The 19,479-nt window shown below is 47.2% G+C and overlaps 2 protein-coding genes across 2 annotated transcripts; both read right to left on the bottom strand.

Moving 5' to 3' along the window:
• Nucleotides 1-591: 591 nt before the first annotated feature.
• On the bottom strand, nucleotides 592-5,730 carry si:rp71-1g18.1 (uncharacterized protein LOC559922 homolog). Its single transcript, XM_056420750.1, has 4 exons — nucleotides 5,225-5,730; nucleotides 4,770-4,939; nucleotides 4,483-4,573; nucleotides 592-2,673 (listed from the first exon to the last, which is right to left on the bottom strand). Exons 1-4 carry the CDS (start codon nucleotides 5,466-5,468, stop codon nucleotides 1,715-1,717), a joined length of 1,464 nt encoding a protein of 487 aa, XP_056276725.1. The 5' UTR covers nucleotides 5,469-5,730; the 3' UTR covers nucleotides 592-1,714.
• Nucleotides 5,731-10,664: 4,934 nt separating this feature from the next.
• On the bottom strand, nucleotides 10,665-18,511 carry casq1a (calsequestrin 1a). The gene is made up of 11 exons (XM_056421147.1): nucleotides 18,080-18,511; nucleotides 14,983-15,076; nucleotides 14,634-14,734; nucleotides 14,341-14,452; nucleotides 14,053-14,126; nucleotides 13,019-13,149; nucleotides 12,863-12,908; nucleotides 12,635-12,689; nucleotides 12,430-12,530; nucleotides 12,234-12,308; nucleotides 10,665-11,624 (listed from the first exon to the last, which is right to left on the bottom strand). The coding sequence occupies exons 1-11, from the start codon at nucleotides 18,314-18,316 to the stop codon at nucleotides 11,289-11,291; spliced, it is 1,362 nt and encodes a 453-aa protein (XP_056277122.1). The 5' UTR covers nucleotides 18,317-18,511; the 3' UTR covers nucleotides 10,665-11,288.
• Between the last annotated feature and the right edge of the window lie 968 nt (nucleotides 18,512-19,479).

Here is a 19,479-nt window from a genome sequence, read left to right as displayed (position 1 = left end):
CATACAATGCATTCTATTTTTTATTAAATGTGTCTGTATGTTTGGCACAAAATAAAATGGCAAATAGCCTATGTTGCAAATTATTTGTTTTCTTTCTTTTATTTTCAGTGAATAGTTGTGTCTTTATCATCACGGTGAAACTGCTTTGGGTGCGACAATGCCCTGTTTCGTGAACAAACGAGTGCAAGTGACTTTTTTTTCCTTCTTTTTCTCCGTCCCGATGCGCGCATTCTGCAGCGCGCGAGACGGAGAGCCGAGAGAAATGACATGCTGTTGTGTAGATACGATCAACATCAGACGGCTGTTTAGTTTAATAAATGAACAAAGACGTGCTATAGAGAAAATGACGGGGGCGGGCCAATTTTTTTTAATGTCATGCGATCGACGTATTGAGCAGCCCTGGCATCATAATGATAGTAATAAGAGGTGGATTAATTCGGGTGGGACTGTGTAGGACCTCACTGAAGGCCCCAGGCCCACGGCCCGCCACTGCGTAACCACCATTTATGATTATGAGACAGAACAGAAATAAGAAGACTGTTTGAACGGCCACCTTTTCAAAATTCACACTGAATGGTACAAAAAAGAAAAAACATTTCCTCCATTTTATTGTCGTAGTCTGTAATGTGTTCATATATATATATTTGTACACATGTTTATGCTTACCTCCCTTTTGTGTTTATTATTATCATATATGTACGCTGAGAGCATCAGAAACAACTTAAACTCCTTTTATGTGCGCACACATGGCAAATAAAGCTGGTTGTTATTTTGAGAACGTTCTTGATTCCCGACATTAAAACATAAACATGGTCATAAATCTGGTCCAAGCCCAATCGAGATGCCCAGAGAGCTTTAATGTCGCTGGTTCCCTGGTGGTATTTACATCTATATTTACTCCTTTATTACAGTAATACTTTATACTCCATGACATTTTAAGAGCCAGTCATTTGATCTTCATTTCTTTGACAACTTGAGTCACTCGCTGCTTCGCATCAATACTTCTTACAGAAGGGAAGTTTATTTAAAAGCTCCACCACGCTGATTGTAGTACGTCGATAAAAAAGGTATTCTTAATATACAGGAAACTAGTAAATATCTAGTAAAAATAAGTTTTACAATATGGGGAGACACGTATTCAGGAATGTTACAACTTTTTTTTTAAAGTAAAGACTTCATAAAAAAGTGAACATAAGATGTTTGGCTTCACATTGTACTGTCGAAGGGTTTGAACATTAAAACATCCGACATGAAAGGAAAGAAGTCACCAGACATCAGGCAATAAACACGAATACAAAACCAAACACTTTTTGATCAGACACATGGGTAGGGTATAAAGTTAAAAAAAAAAAACCATAGAAAGATTATATAGAAAACATGTAAATATCAGTCCGTGTGCCATTGTAACCATGACACCAGCAGGAGGGCAGGCGAGAGACCCATTCAGTTCTCCAGCACACCTGAAGTGAACCTGCTGTTCGGTGGACTTAGAATATGTTTCTCAGAAGGATAATATGCCAAAAAAAGAAAAGAAGGGTGAAGTCTTCAGTCCAGCAAACATCGGTGCAGCATCATCAAGAGGCAAAAACATGACAATGAATAAAAAACTAAGAATAAAAAGTCCCTCAGTAGTAAAATCTTCTTAAAACTCTTTCTGCTCATTCAAATAGAACTTCTCTGGGATCGACCTGGATCACGGGTTCTTTCCTTCACGTCATGACATCAAGCCGGCGATCATCCTGAACGAGGGCACAAAGAACCCACACGGGCTCCGCTTGTGCTTCTTCAGGTTCTCTTTGATCCGGAACCACTTGCCACAGGCGACGCAGTTGTACGGCTTCTCCCCCGTGTGGAAGCGCAGGTGCGTCTTCAGGTTCTCCCGCAGGCGGAAGCTCTTGCCGCAGTGGGTGCAGGCGTGCGGCCGCTGGCCCGTGTGGAAGCGCAGGTGGCGCCGGAGGCTCTTCCTCAGCGCGAACGTCTTGGCGCACGAGGAGCACGGGTACGGCTTCTCGCCGGTGTGGAAGCGCTCGTGCCGCCGGAGGATCTTCCGCCGCGCGAACGTCTTGTCGCAGAGGGCGCACGGGTAGCCGTCGCGGCTGTGGGCCACCACCACCTTCCGCAGCCGCCACACGCCGTTCTCGCAGGGGGTGAAGCAGCAGAGGCGGCGGCCCGTGTGGAGGCCTTGGTGGCGCCGGAGGTCTTTGGGCAGAGGCCAAGCGGCGCCGCGGGGGTCGCCCTGACCCTTGGCGGCGGCGGCGTTCATCGCGGACTCGGACGCGGCGAGCACGTCCACCAGCTGCACGGCGCAGGGCCGCGCCAGCCTCCGGTCGGGCGAGTTCAGCTTCAGTCGCATGTGGAGGTTGCTCTTGCCCTCGTTGGGCGTGTGGATGCGCTCCCACACCGCGGGCGGCGCCGGGGTCACCGCGCCGTCGGACGGCGACGGGCTGTAGGCGGTGCCCTTGGCGGTGCTGACGCAGACTTGCTGGGGCTCCGATTTAACGGGCTTCTCCGAAGGGTCCGGTTTCGGGGACTGCGGCCGGAGGATCGGCGGGCAGACGACCTTCACCGTCTTCCCGGGAACGGCGTCGTGCGTTTCCGGCTTGATCGCGAGGAGCTTCCGTTTCGCCGTAGAGCGCCGCGTCGGCTTGCGTCTTAATGTCCACGGCTCGGAGACTGAAAAACACCAATAAGAATAGAGGATATCGTACAATCCCACCTTTACAATGACAAGCCAACGAGCCCCTCTGAGACGTGGACTGTGCGTCGCGGCCTCCCTCCATCCTCGGCGGAGGAGGAACGCGCCACGACCTCTGATGTCATCCCTCTTGAGCGTCAACAGAACTAATGTTGGGTTAGCGCAATGGTTCTCAAACTGTGGGGTGTGGCCCTCTAGTGGGGCGCCAAGGCGTTTCAGGTGGGCCGCGAGGGGAAATGCAGATTATTTGATCTGAATACCTTAATTGAGAACTCTTCATAGCACACGGACATAAAACTAACTCACTAATAAATAAAGAGTGACTACTTTCGTGTCAACGTGTTAGGCTGCGCGTGCGCGACGGCTGGGATTCTTGCCGATTTGCCAAGAATTTCCTTGAGTTCGGTTTTCCTGATGTTGCCCTTCAAAATAAAAGCTCAACATTGAGCTTTATTAAGTGGTGTATCAAGTCCGCTGACCGTTTTAAAAAGAGTTTTAGTGGAAAGCTCATTGCAGCGTATAATATGATAAAACGTGATGACTCACACATATCTGCACTTGTTTTGCAAAGCTTGCAAATTATTGTTTTGAAAAGTTATGCAGTGTAAAACTAAGTAAAAATCTTTATTGCCAAATATTTGAACTTGTTTTTTTTCCCCCACAGGTCACACTTTATTGTTAGTTACCCTTTACTGACCCGCAGAACGCTTTGGTACGACGTCTCATTGCTGAAGTCCTGCATCACCGATCAGGAATAATTCAGAAAAATCTCAGTGTATAATTTACTGTCTTCAAACATCAGGATTTGTGAAGGGAGACGCAGTTGGTTTAACTTGTAGTTGCAGACAGCTGCCACTAGGGGTTAGCATAGAGACATGGTGTACCGAGTATCCATTCATACTTTCCCCCTTTTCTTTCCAAATCAGTGAAATCCAAACTGATTTTCTACAGTTACACCACTTGATTAGTGTAATACTGGACTCATCTGTGCACAGCTTCCCAGGGAGAAAATTAATATATATATATATAAACATCGAACGAAAAGTTAGAACATGTGTGTTTGGTAGATTCTTGCCAACAACGCTTATTGGCAATACATTTTATACCGTTGTAAAGAACATGCATTTCTGAGGTGAGCAGCACACCTGTATGTGGGTTGTGCCCATTATAAATTTGCAATGACCTTTATGCCCTTCACCGCGCGGCAACACCTGCACTGGCACCTGAACACGGGGAGGACCGTGATGTCCAGCGGTGAGTCTAGACTCCGTCTACACAAGTTCAATCGTCGGGTCAAAGTGTGGCGAAGAGGAGGGAGGACACGGTGCCGGTGCTGCACCGATAAGAGTCCCCCCTCTTGGTGCGGGGCGGCATCTCACTGGAAAAACAAGGCTCGTCTTCATTGGAGCCAAACTCAATGCAGAGATATATCCAGATGGGATGGTGCAACCGGTGGAAATCCCATTTCTCAGGTCTGGGACCGAACTCCATCCACCAAGATCACAACGCTCGCCTCTCTCGATTAGGCAAATCCATCACGGGCACAACCCACCTGCTCAGGTGTGCTGCTCATCTCAGAAATGCAAGTTCCTGACAAATGGTGCACCATATAAAAAGGGGGAACTAAACAGGCGTTCCAATGGTATACAGTGTATTGCCAAGAAGCAGAGAATAATCTACCAAACACTCTTAAAAAAAATAAAAAACTTGTTTGATGTTTATATACAACCCGTTTGCATAATGCGTCTCCTCGGGTTTCACCTCGGGGTCACTGTGCTTCTCCTCACCGTGCAAAGGGACTGTTGGAAGAGCCACATCCGCCGGAGACTCCGCTTTAAACCCGCTCAACTCCACCACACGTGCCGTCTCTGCCACAACCTGTTCGGAGAAGAAGACGTCGACATTGCGCATACGTCGTCTTCAGCACACGGGAACACCTGGGACCGACCTTTGGCACGAGCCATTAAACTGCTATAAAAACACAGGCAATTAAATGAACCACGTAGCACTGCTCACAGCTCCCACTCAGCCCCTTCCTCCCTATTCCACAGGTTAATAACACCCCCTCACTGACCTGCTCCTTCAGTGGTGACCCCTCAGTGTCAACTTGGCCCTGGACTTCAGTCAGCGTGTTTTCTGATGGGATGAGACCCCCCTCCACACTTGGAGGTGGTGGAGGGGAGGGAGGCTGCCCTCCCCCTCCACACTCCCTCAAACAATCCCCATCTGAGAGGTCAGGCGGGCCTGTGGAGAAGGGGGGAGGAGGGTTAAGGCCGAGGCACACACACATTCCTGTATGGGGGGATGATGGGGGGGGCAACAGTTTCACTCGAACAAGAGCGCGTGTAACTAAACACACACACACACGCACAAACAAACAAACAGCTACATATGCACAGCTCATACAAACACGACCTAATGTTGGGAATGCGCCGTGCAGCGAGACTGCGCACTGCCCTCGTGCAGCCGGGCTCACGCGCACGTAAACAGGAAGTCGCGACAGTTAAAGCTCCACAAAAAGGCACCCACCGGAAAGCTGTAACGGCGGCCCGGTGTCCTCGTCCACTTGCACGCCGATGCTGCGCGTCGCGTCGCCGCGGGTCGGGCGAGCCCGCTTGGCGGCGGTCGGCCATTTGTCGTCCGCGCGGGCCGCAACCGCGTCCTGCGCCGCCGCTCGGTAGGTGCTCTCGAACAGTTCGGTCAACTCCACCGTCGCGGCTCTGACCAGCGCTCCGAGCACCGACTCCACCTGCGCCTGGAGGCTCGCAGACATTGCGGCTGCTGCGACTGCGCCGAAAGTCCGCTGTTGTGTACAAAGGTATATTTAAAAAAAGTAAAAACGAAGGGACTGGGGTGTGAGTGCGGGGATGGGGGAGTAAATCCGCCGAGATCTTTATTTATCAACGGCAAACCACATGGCTCGCGGAAAGAAGAGGCGTGTCTCTAGCCGGCGCATGCGCGCCACGTACTGGAGGAGGAAAAAGGGGGAGCCTACACAGAAGTTTTGTTTGAATTCGTCATAAATAAAGACTGGATTCCTCCCATCTGCTAACTTGTATTTCTTGTCTATTCATGTTTTTTTCAAGGCATGTAAATAATCAGTGTCTGTGTAAATAATGCATTTTATCCGTTTAACAGGGAATCAAGTAGACTATTAAATAAATATCCTTTTATATCAAATATAATATTCATGAAAAAATAATCAAACTCTGTCTTGTTAACATACATCTTATATATTAAATGTGCTGATGTTATTGTTAGGTTACTCCAGTTCAGAATAACAACACGTAGCAGCTGCAATATGTGTCTGCAAAGTCCCTGGGAAATATTCTGTCTGCTCTCAAGTACAGACACGGGCCTCATGCACAACACTCACGCATGTTATCGTATTGTTACACGAGGGAGGCGGTCCTGTGAGGAGGTGTGAGGAGAGGGAATATTTTGAATCCTTCTCCTCCTAGACGGTTCAGGGCCAATCTAAGGTCAGGATGACACAATGTGACGAAATCTGTTTATTAAAAGACCGAACTTTGCTCTGGAGAGAGTTCTTCTCCTATCAAGCTGCGTGTTGTCAGAGGGACTCACCTGTGATTGCCATCGCATCGAGCGCTTGTACTTTGTTTGTGTTTAGAGAATAAATTGACCAGAACCAGAGAAGTCGTTGACTGAACTCTTCCGAAGGCTCCACCAGGCATCCAATAACAGCACACACTTTCAAGAATCAGTGGAAGTCGCAGTTAAACATTAACATTATGCTTTTTTTTCCTGGTGCATGCATGGACCAATGGGCATGAATAATAATAATAATAATAATAATAATGCATTCTATTTGTAAGTTACTCTTCCTTCACAAATCTCAAAGTAACACAGAGCCAATACATAGTTAAAACTAAGTATAATAAAAAAGGAATAGTTGATACAAGCCATGAAACTCAACTCAGTCATAATCGCCTTCCTGAATAAAAAGGTTTTTTAGGCCAGTCTTAAAAGAGTCCAGTGTCTGTGCTGCCCTGAGGTGGTCAGGGAGAAGGCCCGGTCCCCCATGGTGCGGCGCTCGGTGTTGGGAACCTGAAGGACCGAGCTGTTTGTAGATCTGAAGGTGCAAGTGGAGGTTTGGGGAGTAATGAGTTCTGTGCATGTCCATTTATGCATTTATGGGTGAGTAGTATGATGTGTAGTCAATCCGGAGATCGTCTGTCTACTTCTACATTTTGTAAAGGGCTTTCTAACTCTCGCGCTTTGTAAATACGAGAGCGGAAACGGGGGAAATAAAGCGCTGAGCGGGCTTGGGCTCTTTCGGGTCCGATTTCAGCGCATCAAGCTCCTTCCCCAACTGTACGCTGCAACATTAACTCACTGCTCGCGCTAGGCAGCTAGAGCTGGACCTTCTCCTCGAGCTGTGCTCCGTTCTCCTCATCCAGTCTGGTCCAGCTACTGACTTCGCGCCCAGCTCCAGCTGCTCTTGCTGTTCTCAGCCTCTTCTCTGCCGGACTGTAAAAACGAATCATGGCTTAAAAACCGATACCAGACGCTGTTCGCTCCCGCCCAACGAATCTCGGCTCATAACGCCGGCTCCTCCATCAGCTCTCAGGCCTGCTCTTCTTCCTTCTTCACCTACACCGAGTTTCCCTCCCATCTCTGCTTCATTCATCTGCAAACGATCGGAGCCAACAACAGGACGGTGAGTCTAGCGCACGTACCACTGGACATTGATTGAACCGAACTGCAAAGGACCTTCCCACTACCGACTCTTTAACTAAACCTCTTTAACAAAATGCCCAACCAGAGAGAGTTAATTAAACAGACCACTAGAGAAGAGACCCACCAGAGAGAAGAGCCATCTGGACCTCTGTAACACCAGACCGGGGACCACGCGGAAACCCCCTCGATCTCAGCTGCAGCTACCTGACCCTGCAATGGGTGGATCTGAAGATTTCACAAACCAGAAAGAAACCTCTGGATGGAGTGTCTGAGTCGAGCGCAGGAGGAGTGGACCAGTGATCTGATGGGACAGACTCTCTTCGGACTGACTGCACATGAGGCTGGAGGAGAACCATCAGCAACAGAGGCTCAGCATGAGTGGACCTTGTCTTCTCCATTGTGACTTATGAGGACAGCTAACCCATAACCTCAGTTCAGCACTATGACAATGAACTGAAGACAACTACAGCTCACTTCAGGAAGGAACAAAAGGACACCCAGTGCACAGGAGCCAGGTAGGTGGGCTGGTCCAAGGAATTGTAACGAAGAATACTGGAGAGCCTGCAACAGCAGAGTACTCTGAGACTGTACAACAGCAGCTCACAACAACAGCAGCTCTCTTCTGTCTGCTGTGCTCAGGCAGAGAACCAAAACAATGTCTCACCATCCATGATGAGCAAGCTCTGATGAGGCCATGGTCAGCTACTCTAGAGTGAGCCAAAGAGAATTCAGCCCACACAACACAGCCCATCAGCCCCCCACCCAGCCCACCCTCCCCAGCCCATCAGGAGCACCCATCAGGCCACAGCCCCCCCACATCCTCCATCCCCTCGCACCTCTGGAGACTCATCAAAGCAACTCCCCTCGCAGCACCCAAAGGAAGCTGCATAAAAAAGCTGGCCCTCCCCCACTCCCCTTCCCCCTCACAGACACTCTCTCACCTCACCCAGCAAGCACTGTGCCTCCCGCTCGTCTCCTTGTGTTGACTCCTTTGCTCCACCATCCCCATCACCACTTTCAGGAACCACCCCCCTCCCCCTCTCCCCCCCCCTCCCCCTGTCCCCCAGGACTCAATGACATGCAGCGCTACGCCCTGACCTCTGTGGTCATCCAAGACCCCTGAACTCGACCCTCCCTCACACCTCAAGCACACCCCCGACCCTGGACTGACACCTCTGCACGAGAGCCAGCAGGTCAGCAGGCATGCATACGACTCCACTCCTTCACTACATCAGGACTCATCTCCCCCTCAGGAGGCCCGAGGAACCTACGCCCTGTTGCACTTGCCTGCCTTCACCTGCATTGCTGTCCCTCTGCAGCTCCAGCTCTGCAGGTGGATCAGACCGACTCTGCACGTGCTGGGAGACACCGACCAGCAGGGGAAGCACCTGCTGAGCACCCGGCTCACCAGCACGGGTTCCCCCCTCTGCTGTTTCCCCCTCTCTCTGTTCTCTCCCTCCTGTAACAGCTCTCCTCTGCTCCATCACACACACGTCAAGCCTAAAGTCCAAGACCTAACCACGGCGGGACTGGACCTCTCTCACCTGGGGACATCTCAGAGTGGGTGACTGACCACCGTGACCTGGACAGGCCAGACCTGACCCTGGAGAACCATGAAACAACAGGAGACTCAGCGGGTGGAGGCAGTGGTCATGGTGCAGCCCCCCACCATCCCTCTCCCCCCCTGACGACTCTGTGGTGTGGCTCTCTGTCACCCTCTCATCTCCATCATCTCCAGGACCTCCAGTGGGAGCTGAAGCTGAACATCGGTCACAAGAAGGCCCTTCAGAGAAGAGCCCAGGAGATTAACCTGCCAGGAAAGCTGGCAGCCACACAAATTTCAGCACGCCATCGTTGAGTCCATCATCCATCATCACATCACCCTCCAGTCCATCACCCACTAGCCACAGCCAAAGCCAAGACCAGGCTGCAGAGCATCTCGGCCAGGCGCTCGGTTGAGAGGTTATCGGTTGCCCTTTCCCTCCAGTCCCCCTTCACTCAGGTCAGCAGAAAGGCCAGAAGAAAGATTGCCAAGATTGTCCCTGACCCCTCCCCCCCCTGGAGTCCCTCCTCGGGGGAGGAGGGGAGGAGGATCACCGCCCACGACCTCCCGCCAATAGCTTTTTCGGCGGTCGGGTCCGGCGGTCGACCGGGACCCCGGGGACTGTTGACTGTCACACCCCCACCTCTTACCACTTCTTTCTTCTCCTCTCTCTTCCCTCTTCCTTCCTCCTCCCTCTCCCTCCTCCTCCTCCTCCTCCCTCCCTCCTTGCGTTGATTGTTTGTTGTGTCCAAATGTTGCACCTTCCACCAAAAAAAATTCCTCGTTTGTTTGTGAAAACATTCATTCTTTGGCAATAAACCTGTTTCTGATTCTGATTCTGATGTGCTCATATTTACGGACCCTCATCCGGATCCTGGCAGCAAAGGGATCTTTCCATTAAAAGTGATTCCACATCGACAGTCTTGTGGAATGAATTAATGTGGCCCTTCACAAGAATACTTTTATTATAGACGGTACAGATTGATGTGTCTTTAGCCGAGCCAAGCTTGAAATGCTCGATAGCTGCCATGCTCAAGTGTTGTTGGTCTTTTTTTCATCTTGTAACAGGACGAAATGAAGAACTCAACACTACGCAGGTTCACTTCACTTCACTTCAAAACAATTGTTTAGGGTTATAAGTGTGATTGAAACGTATGTATATGGAAGATATATGTGTATACATATATATATATATATTTTTTCTTTTCTTTATTACTTCTCTTTATTTTATATTCATTTTCTGATTTATTTGATTATAATAATTTAGGATAGAAATAGATAAGCATTTTTGCTTCGACCTATACCTTTTCAGTCTTTCTGTTTTGTTTATTATATAGAATAATATTGTATTGTATTAAAATGATTGACTGAATAAAATACACAACAGCAATAATAACTTCTGTTCCTGCATGCTCTCTGTGGTCAGATGTGAGATCAGTTTGGGAAGTCTGTTATTTAATGAATGAAACTGAAAGCACACTAAACATTGCTATTATTTAGTATTTAGGAACATGTATGTAATGATGCACATGGTGTATATTACTACAGTCTTTACGGGTTACTTGGCCGGTACTTGACCTCTGCTCTGACCTCAGTGCTCGACCTTGAGTCAGGTTTGTAGTTTGCCTTCAACCTGAAAACCTTAAGTCCTGCAGCAACATTTATATAATGTATGTTATAATTCACAAGCATGCACACGCCTTGAAATAAAAACTATACGTGATGGTGGTTTCTGTCCAAGCTGTAATTTATTTAAGACTTTACAGTAAGTTAAAATCCTCTTGTTACAAAAATAGAATATGGCTGTTGTCATATTTCATCATCGTAGAAAACATCCATATGAGGTACAGGGTACAGCGTTACATTGATTTCACAGAGTGGGCTGGAGATACTTCACATGGAAATAAATGTCCAGATAAAGCTCATTCAGACTGCAACAGACTCCACAGATGGACTCAGACATAATGCGCACAACACTGTAACCCCTCGTTGGAAAGTATATACTTGGTAATAACATAAAAATCAATAGATGGCAAGGTTTTTAAAATGTTTTTTTTTTTTCATTGTACCAGACCAGTTTCATGTGTGAGTAAAGGTGCGGTGGGATCTCATCTTAGAAAGTACTTTAATATGGAGGATTAGTAAATAGATTAATTGGGCAGAGGGATGAACGAGTAGTGGACTATTGACCCGGTGAGATGCGGGGAGAGGATGAAGAACAGATGAGATATCAGAGAGATATCAAAATGGACTGAAGAGTTCGACATGAGAACTAGTTACAAAAGAAGATGATTTGACCGAGTTAATGATCTTGAAACTGCATTGGTCAGTAAATTATGACTTAATGATTTAATAATCATCATCATCGTCATCATCATCATCGTCGTCATCATCATCGTCTTCGTCATCATCATCATCGTCGTCGTCATCATCGTCGTCATCATCATCGTCATCATCATCATCGTCATCATCATCATCATCATCATCGTCATCATCATCGTCGTCATCATCATCATCATCATCATCATCATCATCGTCGTCATCATCATCATCATCGTCTTCATCATCATCATCATCATGATCAGGATCGATTTCTCCTGACAGAACGTCCTCCAGCCAGTCCTCCAGCTCGTCTACAGACGGCAAGTCCTCGCCATCGTCCATGTCCATCCACACGCTGTCAGCCTGCAGCGAGGAGGAGAAGAAGAAGGAGAAGGAGAAGGAGAAGAAGAAGAAGAAGAAGAAGAAGAAGAAGAAGAAGTTAAACCAACAATTGTTTAAAGAGTCTCATAAGCAAATAAACTATCTACAGTCATACTACCTGCACCATGTTTCCTGTCACTGTGTGTCCGTTTTTTTAGAGAATGTCATTGAACCCAAATGTGTTGACGGGTGATGAATTCCAAATTTGAGGCATAATAAGGGTTGAGGGATTGCCTCCACATGGCTCTCAACATGGCGTCGCCCGAGCCAGCAGCTAGCGGCTAACGGCTAACGGCTAAGGGTGCAACGAGAGCGACTTTAAGCCCTGCTCAGGTCGACATTAATCCAATTGTTGTTGTTTTCTGCTATATCAGTCTTCTGAATGCCACATATAGGACCTTTGAGGATATAAACAATATCAACTGAAATATAAAGGACATTAAAACTAGACTTTAACTTGAGCTCCTCAATAAGACAAAGCCTCCCAAGATTGGTAAATCAAGATCAATCAAGACTGTTGATATTACCGTACACATTTGTAAATTATTAGTTCCCACATCTTCTGAATAGAAGACAAACCATATGACTTACATCATCAGCATCGACCACACCGATCTGTGGGGAGGACAAGTCAATTCCAAAAGTCTTCTCCCAGTGGGGCAGAAGCTGCGGGGAAGATGAGAAAAACACATTTGATTAATTTAGCTGCGATCAGTCAGGGTCAATCAAATAAAAGTGACTTTTGTGACGAACACGTGTTTCCGCATGCATCATGTTGTATTCTTACCAGGGGGAAGTCGTCAGGGTCAATCCACACGATGCTGAGGTCAGGGTTGTCTGTGTTATCCTCAGCAACTTCCTTCAGGATCTCAAGGAACTCGAAACCGTCTGAGGAGTGGAGAGCACAACGGTGTGGATACAACCACAATACGGGCGAATCGTGTGGCGTTCACGTCCGTAATGATTCAACACTTCACTCAGGGTTTCTTTACCTGGATCAGACTCCTCTGCAAAAGCAATGATATGGTCATCATCCACTTCGTCATCCTGTGGAGACAACAGAGACACACTGAGCCCACTGGCGGGACATGTTGGAGACATCCAGACTGAGTTGAAACCTCATCAAGGCCTCATCACGTAGATGGACCAATGATGAAGTTGGACCAACAACAGAATTGTGGGCCAGTTTTCTCTGGCTTCAAAAGAGTTGAAGTTCTTACCCAGATCTCATACATGTTGTGTGGCTGCAGCTTCCTCAGGGTCGGCCTTGAAAAATCACAGAGGAACACGTTTTTATCCATTTTTGTTTTGTTCACGATGGACCGTGGAGCCCTGACCTCTTGATATCATTGTAGCAGAGCATTGATGGGACATACCTGTCATTATTTTCAATGAATTTCACCAGCTCTGCCTCAGAGTAAGGTTTTCCTGGGATGACCACTGGATCATTAATGAAGGGTTCATAGAAGTCAACCTCATTGAGCTTCAGCTCCAGAGTTTTGGCAATCTGTAACACATCGACCCGAGGATTAGAAGCTCAAAGGACCCAGGAACCATGTTAACAAACATATTACACCAATTTAGTTTGCAGGAATAAATGCAAATTATTGGTGACGTGAATCTGAAATGTTGTGCTGATACTGGTTTTTTGGGTGTGAAAATTCAGATTAATACAATTTTTAACAGACACTTAAATCCAGGTTATTCCACACCCCAACGAAGGTTTACTGAATGTTTAGTGGCCAATCAGCAGAGCAATGTGTACAGGTCTGCTAGTGTCCTTCTTACTTTACAGATAATATATAATATACAGATAAGGAAGGAGACTTCTTCTTTCTTTGAGGACTTCTAGGAAGCGGCCTCGCAGGAGACAGAAGGACATTTCCCCCAGCTAAGAGCTTTGTGTTTTGAAGGTCTTCCCTCAGACATGATAGTTGTCCACCCACCAACTGTTTCCTGATCAAACGCCTCTGATTCAGCAGATAATTAGGATGTAGAACACATATTGTTCAGAACGGGTATTCAAAAGGTTCTAATCCTCAAGGAGTGCTATGCTTCTGGGTGGAGTGCCTCAAGGCTCCATCTACGGCTGTTATCCAAGTGTCATACGAAATTAAGTTAAAGCTGCACGAATTCACATTTCTATATTAGCAATGGACCAAATGACTTTGTGTAATAAAGAAAGAGTTGCGTCTCTCATCTCTACACGGCCATTTTTGTGTCTTTTAGCTTTAGATCTGGATCTCCGGCCCACGAACGATGCTCTCACTAAACCTCATCTCTGCATCTCTGGACAGCTGTGTTAGTTAAATAAACTTTAATAACCCCACTGTACATTAACTGAGACAGAGCTTATTATTAGCTTGTGGAAGAAATGTGTCTGAGTAAGATAATAACCTGTATGACTCACCTTGGGATTGAATGTGGCAAAGAACTTGATGTGAGGATGGAACTCTTCAGCAGCATCGGCGAACGCATCGAAATCTGAAATTTGATAAGCAAGTTGTTTCAGTAGATCAGCTCCTCCATGAAATATCTAATAATGTAGACTTGTTGCATTCATCATTATTGTGGCTTTTAAATCCCTTTAAAATCAAATCAATCTGCAGTTGCAATCATGAGCAATTATGTTGAAAAGCAACTGTAAAAAAAGACAAATTGAAACAGGTTATCATGCCATCACAGTACAGAGTCTTACGTTCTGACTTGTGACTCTTAAAGTAGCCCACCAGTTTGATGTCCTCTTCGATGTTTTCAAAGCCTTTCAGTTCCCTACTATTGTCAATAACTTCCACTGGGTCCTCAAGAACCTATGAAGGAAAAGGAAGGTCATGGTGGATAAGGGGTGTGGGGGGAGAGGGGCAAAGAAAAGAAGAAGAAGAAGAAGTTGGATTATGTGTGTCATCTTCAAAGAAAGTGGGATTTAGAGATGTTTCTTTCTTCTTCTAAAGCGAAGCGGGCTATTAACTGGGAGAACACATGCTCACGAACATCAAAGATGAACTCCACGATGGTGTCTGCCGCAAGCTCGCCATCGTATTCTATGACTTCATCGTCCGTGAAGATGAAGATGCTGTCGGACTCGCTGAGGCCTGGGGGGAGAGAGAGAAGAAGCCCCGACCCGAGCAAAGGTCACACACAAGTTGGCCTCATCTTTTGACACTGGTGCAGTGCGGGCGGCGGGCGTGGCCGATTACTTGTTTGCACTGGCATGGAAGTAGTACACCACATCTACAGCGTCTCTAGTCAGACAGGTTCGTTCAAATTCTTCGCCATTATAGTTTCACTCAATCATAGGTTAAGTTACTGGTGTCTGCAGTTATGTTGCCGAGTTGTTTACCTAATTTCTTGGCGACGGCTTTGTCGTGCTTCGCGTCAAGGAGGCCGACTCCGATGTCTTCATCGTCGAACTCATCCAGGACCTGGGCTGCGAGCTGTAAACCAAAGACAGCGTGAGATCGAGGACATGCCGTGTCAGTTCAGCCTGAGCCCATAAAACACGGGAACACAAGCCTGTACGAGTGTGCACGGTTATCCTGTTTTGATAAAGTTGCCTCACTCGGTCGTCTCATTACCATAAAAGCCGGCTTTTGAGAGCGCAGCTCATGCACTTTCTAAATCTGTATGAAACTTGAACCTCGTGACTGACAGTCGGTTCCACCAATGGCAGAGGCCGCGTTCGCAGACCTTGAGGATGTGGTTCGAGGGTTGTGTCAGTGTGTTTGGATGGTTAAAAAGCACGCGCACACACACACACACACACACACACACACACACACACACACACGCGCGCACACTGGTGTGAGAGATCTTGAACAGATGCTTTTTCTGTCATAAATAGTGTGACGGAGCCGCTGTCCTGCAGGTTGTTGAGCAGAACATTCTCGTTTCTTCTTGTAATGGTTTCCAATGGGTGGGGCAGAGTGCAGCAGGCTCGTTTGTGAGTGTGTAACTCGGCAGCAGGTGAATTAGAATATATGCAAATATATCTGTATATACACTGAAAATTCTATACATACATCATCATATGTAAAAAAAGAAGCAAATTGAGTCTTTCACAGGTCGAGTATTCGTTTTTTTACGAGCACTAGTTTATTTTTGCAGCCCTCACCCTCTCGTCATTTAAAAAAGGCTAAAATAAGACTTTAAAAGGCGAGTGATTGAGGCGAGTACGGATCCATACTGTCGAAGCTACTGAAGGATACATGTGTAGGGAAATTGTCATAGAAAAGATGTTATTTTTTTATTCTTTTCCATTTTCCTGTGTAAACATTTGAATACGACCAATATGTTACAAGTCTGCAAGTAAGAGGTACACTACGGATTAATTTGTGTATTTGCACAGAAACATTAAAGGTTTGTAAATTAAACAAATTAATTTATCTCGTGACATCCTTTTTTACCGCATTTTTTTTTTTTTTACTATTAAATTAAAAGCGATTTCATAGCTTAATTTCGACTTGTCCTCCAAATATAAAACATGCAGACGTGTATGACCGGGGTGTGTCTGCTGTCATGTGGCTGATATCATTTCTGTGGACCAACTGAAACTCCTTAACGACATGCAAAGTGAGACCAACATCCTGAGTAGCTCAGATGGAATTTCATAACTAAAGCAGCATGCAAAACATGCAACATTTCCATGTTTTCTCAAATGCTGCCACTTTGTTCCTGTGCACTGACACAGAATGAACACAGCATATGATAAGTGATTTTCCTATTCCCTACTTTGGATCCCAAATGATCTCTCCTCATACATTGTCATATTGTTTTGGCATCCCTTTGTGCATCACATTGTGAGCACTTTGAATAACACCATGCACGGTCAGGAGAATGCAGGCCCTGTTATTGAAATGGAAACACGGCCAAGTGATGAACACACACACACCTCCCCCGTCACACTGTGAGGCCCCTTGACAATGTCGCCAGGGGAGAAAACACTCATGACCGCCTCTCTCCCACTATGTCATATTCCACTGACAGAGTGCCTTCGAGCCCTTTGCTGCTGCTGCTGCTTCTGCTACTAATAATAAATCCTCATTCACTGTAAATCAGAATACATTCATAAGGAGAATCGCAAGCCTTCGTGGAGCTTGACCCACCAAAAAAGCAGCTCGGGGATAAATATAGCACCAGAAGCCACACCAGCCCAGAGACTATTTTGGCGAAGGAGGCGGCGATGCTCTGCCCTCCGGGATCCGCTGACAAGTACAAGACCTCGAGTGTCAATCACAGCGCCGAGCTGAGGGTGCACTACCGGAGCCGGGACCTCCGGCCCCGACACCGACCCCCGAGGCTCCCTCCCATGGAGACACCAGAGGCTGTGGATCGGATGTGACATGCAGGCGGAGCGGCGTGTTTTCATGCTTCCCTCTCTGTGATTGTGATTGTGTTTTGCAAGGCCATTCTAAAAGGAGCCCTTCGTCAATGGTTGCCGCTCTCCTGAAACATAACAATGCATAACGGGTATCCGGAAGCAGCCAATACTATACACTGTGCAGTGGCCAAATATCTTAACACGTTTCTACTTGATCCAATGTATCTACTCTAAAGATATGTCATCACCCCAAAGTTCACAGCAAGGAAAAATCCCTGAAAAATTGCAGCGTAGGATGTATGTGACATTTGAGATATATACTTTTTTAAATTTTAAGTAACATGACCCCAGATCAGTTGGGGTTTGATCTGGTTGTGAGCTGATACTGTGAATGCCTCCTGGATGATGATGTCATGTCTCTTTGTGGAATGTGATGAAACTGCTGAGTATCCAGCTGACACTGAAGGCTGATCCTGAGGGATACTAATGTAAGTGTGTTTTGTACATCAACTCACACACACACACACACACACACACACACACACACACACACGCACACACACACGCACACGCACTAAGCATGTGCTAAACTCAGCCTTCGCCAGAATACATGATATCCACAGCTCGGGTCTCGGTGGACGACACTGACGACACACAGCAGGCTTGCGATGCATTTTTCCGACTTCACCTATCAGCGTTACTGAATCCAGCCGAGCTATCTTCCACCGTGCAGCATCACCTTCCCACGACAACGCCCCCTGTCCTCAATTTAGCATTAACACATTGAAAATCTTGCACAAAAGAGATGTCTTTGCTACCAAATATTCTCTTTCTTTTCATTGTAACCGCTCACACCTTTGAAAAAACATCTATTTTTACATGTTCAATGTAAAGCTTGATTCCTCTACCAGCAGTAAAAAGATAAAATTCTGTGCAGTCAAATCAAATTAAACTCGATCATACACACTCTGCCATAACCTCCAACCAAACCCAATACAGCCAAATGAGTGCCAGACAGAACCGGTTCTTGTGTTGTGTGCATTATGAATCCATAGTTACATAGCGTTCCCATCAGTACGCTATCCCCCATGTTCTACCCAGAGCCCCCAACTCAACCCACCTCAAGGGTCAACTCCTCAATCTCAAACTGTCTCTGGGCGACGCGGCTGGGCCCGGGATGGTCGTGGTAGTACACCACCATGACGTCGTACTTCTTCATCACAGACTTATAGTTCTTGGCGTTGAGGTCGTGCACGCGGTCCTTGCCATCGTACTCTGGGAAGTCCAAGCTGTCTTTGCCCAGTGACAGCGCCCCAAAGGACAGGAAGACTGCCCCCAGCACCCAGGTCCACTTCATGGTTCCTCTCTCGGACGTTTAGATGTATTTACAGTTTCGCAAAGTGAAAGAAGACGCCAGAAAAAGAAAAAGAACAGATTGGTATAGAGAACCCCTTCCAATCCGCGTCACCCAGAAGAGAGCAAGACCGACTCTTGCATCCACCTTATTAAAAACCTCACACGGGGTAGCTGGCCGTGGGGCACAGGGTGCAAGAGGGGTGGGGCTAAGTTGGACATAGGTGCAAGTGTCCGTCTACGTGGGGTGTAATCGGAAAAGATGAGGTGGGGGCCAATGGGGATGCTGGGGTGACAGTGGGTGGAGTGAGGAGACGATGACCAAACCGCTCTCTTTCTCCCCGTAGACAGAAACGGAGGGCGAGAGAAATGGTGCAAAAACCAGGAATAAAGAGATAAAGCATGGGATATGTGTGTGTGTGTGTGTGTGTGTGTGTGTGTTGAGCTGCTTTGCTCCAACTGAAGAAACAGTGATACAGCATGATGGATTTAGAGGCACTCTTTCCCCATATTAAGTGTAGATGGAGGCCTGTATCCCAGCTAAAAATAATGGATGTGGGACAGAGAAGTACTTATCAGGCAGAGGGTGCCGGTGTCTAATTTGCTGCTGCTGGCAGCGGCGCTAGAATGTGGTGCCGGGTCACTCGGGGAAATGGAGAGAGGAGAGGGCGCTGCACCTGCTGAGGATTCAGTGCATAGGTGTCACTTAGCCCTGACTCAAGAAGAACGTGAAACATAGAGTTTTAAAGGAGGGGCCATGTGGCATTTCTTCGTGGGTGGGGGTGGAGTGGGGGTGGGGGGTCCATCGAAGCGTCCTGCGCAATGTGTGCAGCATGTGTGTTGGAGACGATGTGATATTACTTTACTGATTGAAAGGGAAGAGGTGTCATCTTTAAATAGAGACTGCATGGTATCGTAACACTCCCGAAACACGAAGCACCCCTCTCTCCGGTGGCAGGACGCGGAGGAAAGATTCTGTTTGAAGGGAGTCGCTGAAGGATGCACAGACTGTGTGTGTGATAGTCATGGTAAAGGGGGAAGGGGGGGGGGGGGTCAGTGACTATACTGTGGATCACAGTGTGACTGCAAAAACATCATAAACTGGACAGGGGGGCTGCAGACGCACTGGGGCAGCAGAGGGTGTTTAGGCTCGGCTGTGTGTGGAGC

Source organism: Pseudoliparis swirei, chromosome 8 (assembly GCF_029220125.1).
Source record: "Pseudoliparis swirei isolate HS2019 ecotype Mariana Trench chromosome 8, NWPU_hadal_v1, whole genome shotgun sequence".
Taxonomy (NCBI): domain Eukaryota; kingdom Metazoa; phylum Chordata; class Actinopteri; order Perciformes; family Liparidae; genus Pseudoliparis; species Pseudoliparis swirei.
This window is presented reverse-complemented; position numbering and strand designations above follow the sequence as displayed.

Excerpts from the sequence above, each read along its gene's own strand:
- si:rp71-1g18.1 (XM_056420750.1), bottom strand. The coding sequence starts at position 5,468 with ATGTCTGCGAGCCTCCAGGCGCAGGTGGAGTCGGTGCTCGGAGCGCTG. Across the intron at positions 4,940-5,224 it reads GCCGCCGTTACAGCTTTCCG|GCCCGCCTGACCTCTCAGAT; the intron begins GTGGGTGCCTTT and ends CCTTCTCCACAG. Across the intron at positions 2,674-4,482 it reads TCCAACAGTCCCTTTGCACG|TCTCCGAGCCGTGGACATTA; the intron begins GTGAGGAGAAGC and ends GGTGTTTTTCAG.
- casq1a (XM_056421147.1), bottom strand. The coding sequence starts at position 18,316 with ATGAAGTGGACCTGGGTGCTGGGGGCAGTCTTCCTGTCCTTTGGGGCG. Across the intron at positions 13,150-14,052 it reads TTGCCACATTCAATCCCAAG|ATTGCCAAAACTCTGGAGCT; the intron begins GTGAGTCATACA and ends GATGTGTTACAG. Across the intron at positions 12,690-12,862 it reads ACAACATGTATGAGATCTGG|GATGACGAAGTGGATGATGA; the intron begins GTAAGAACTTCA and ends TTGTCTCCACAG.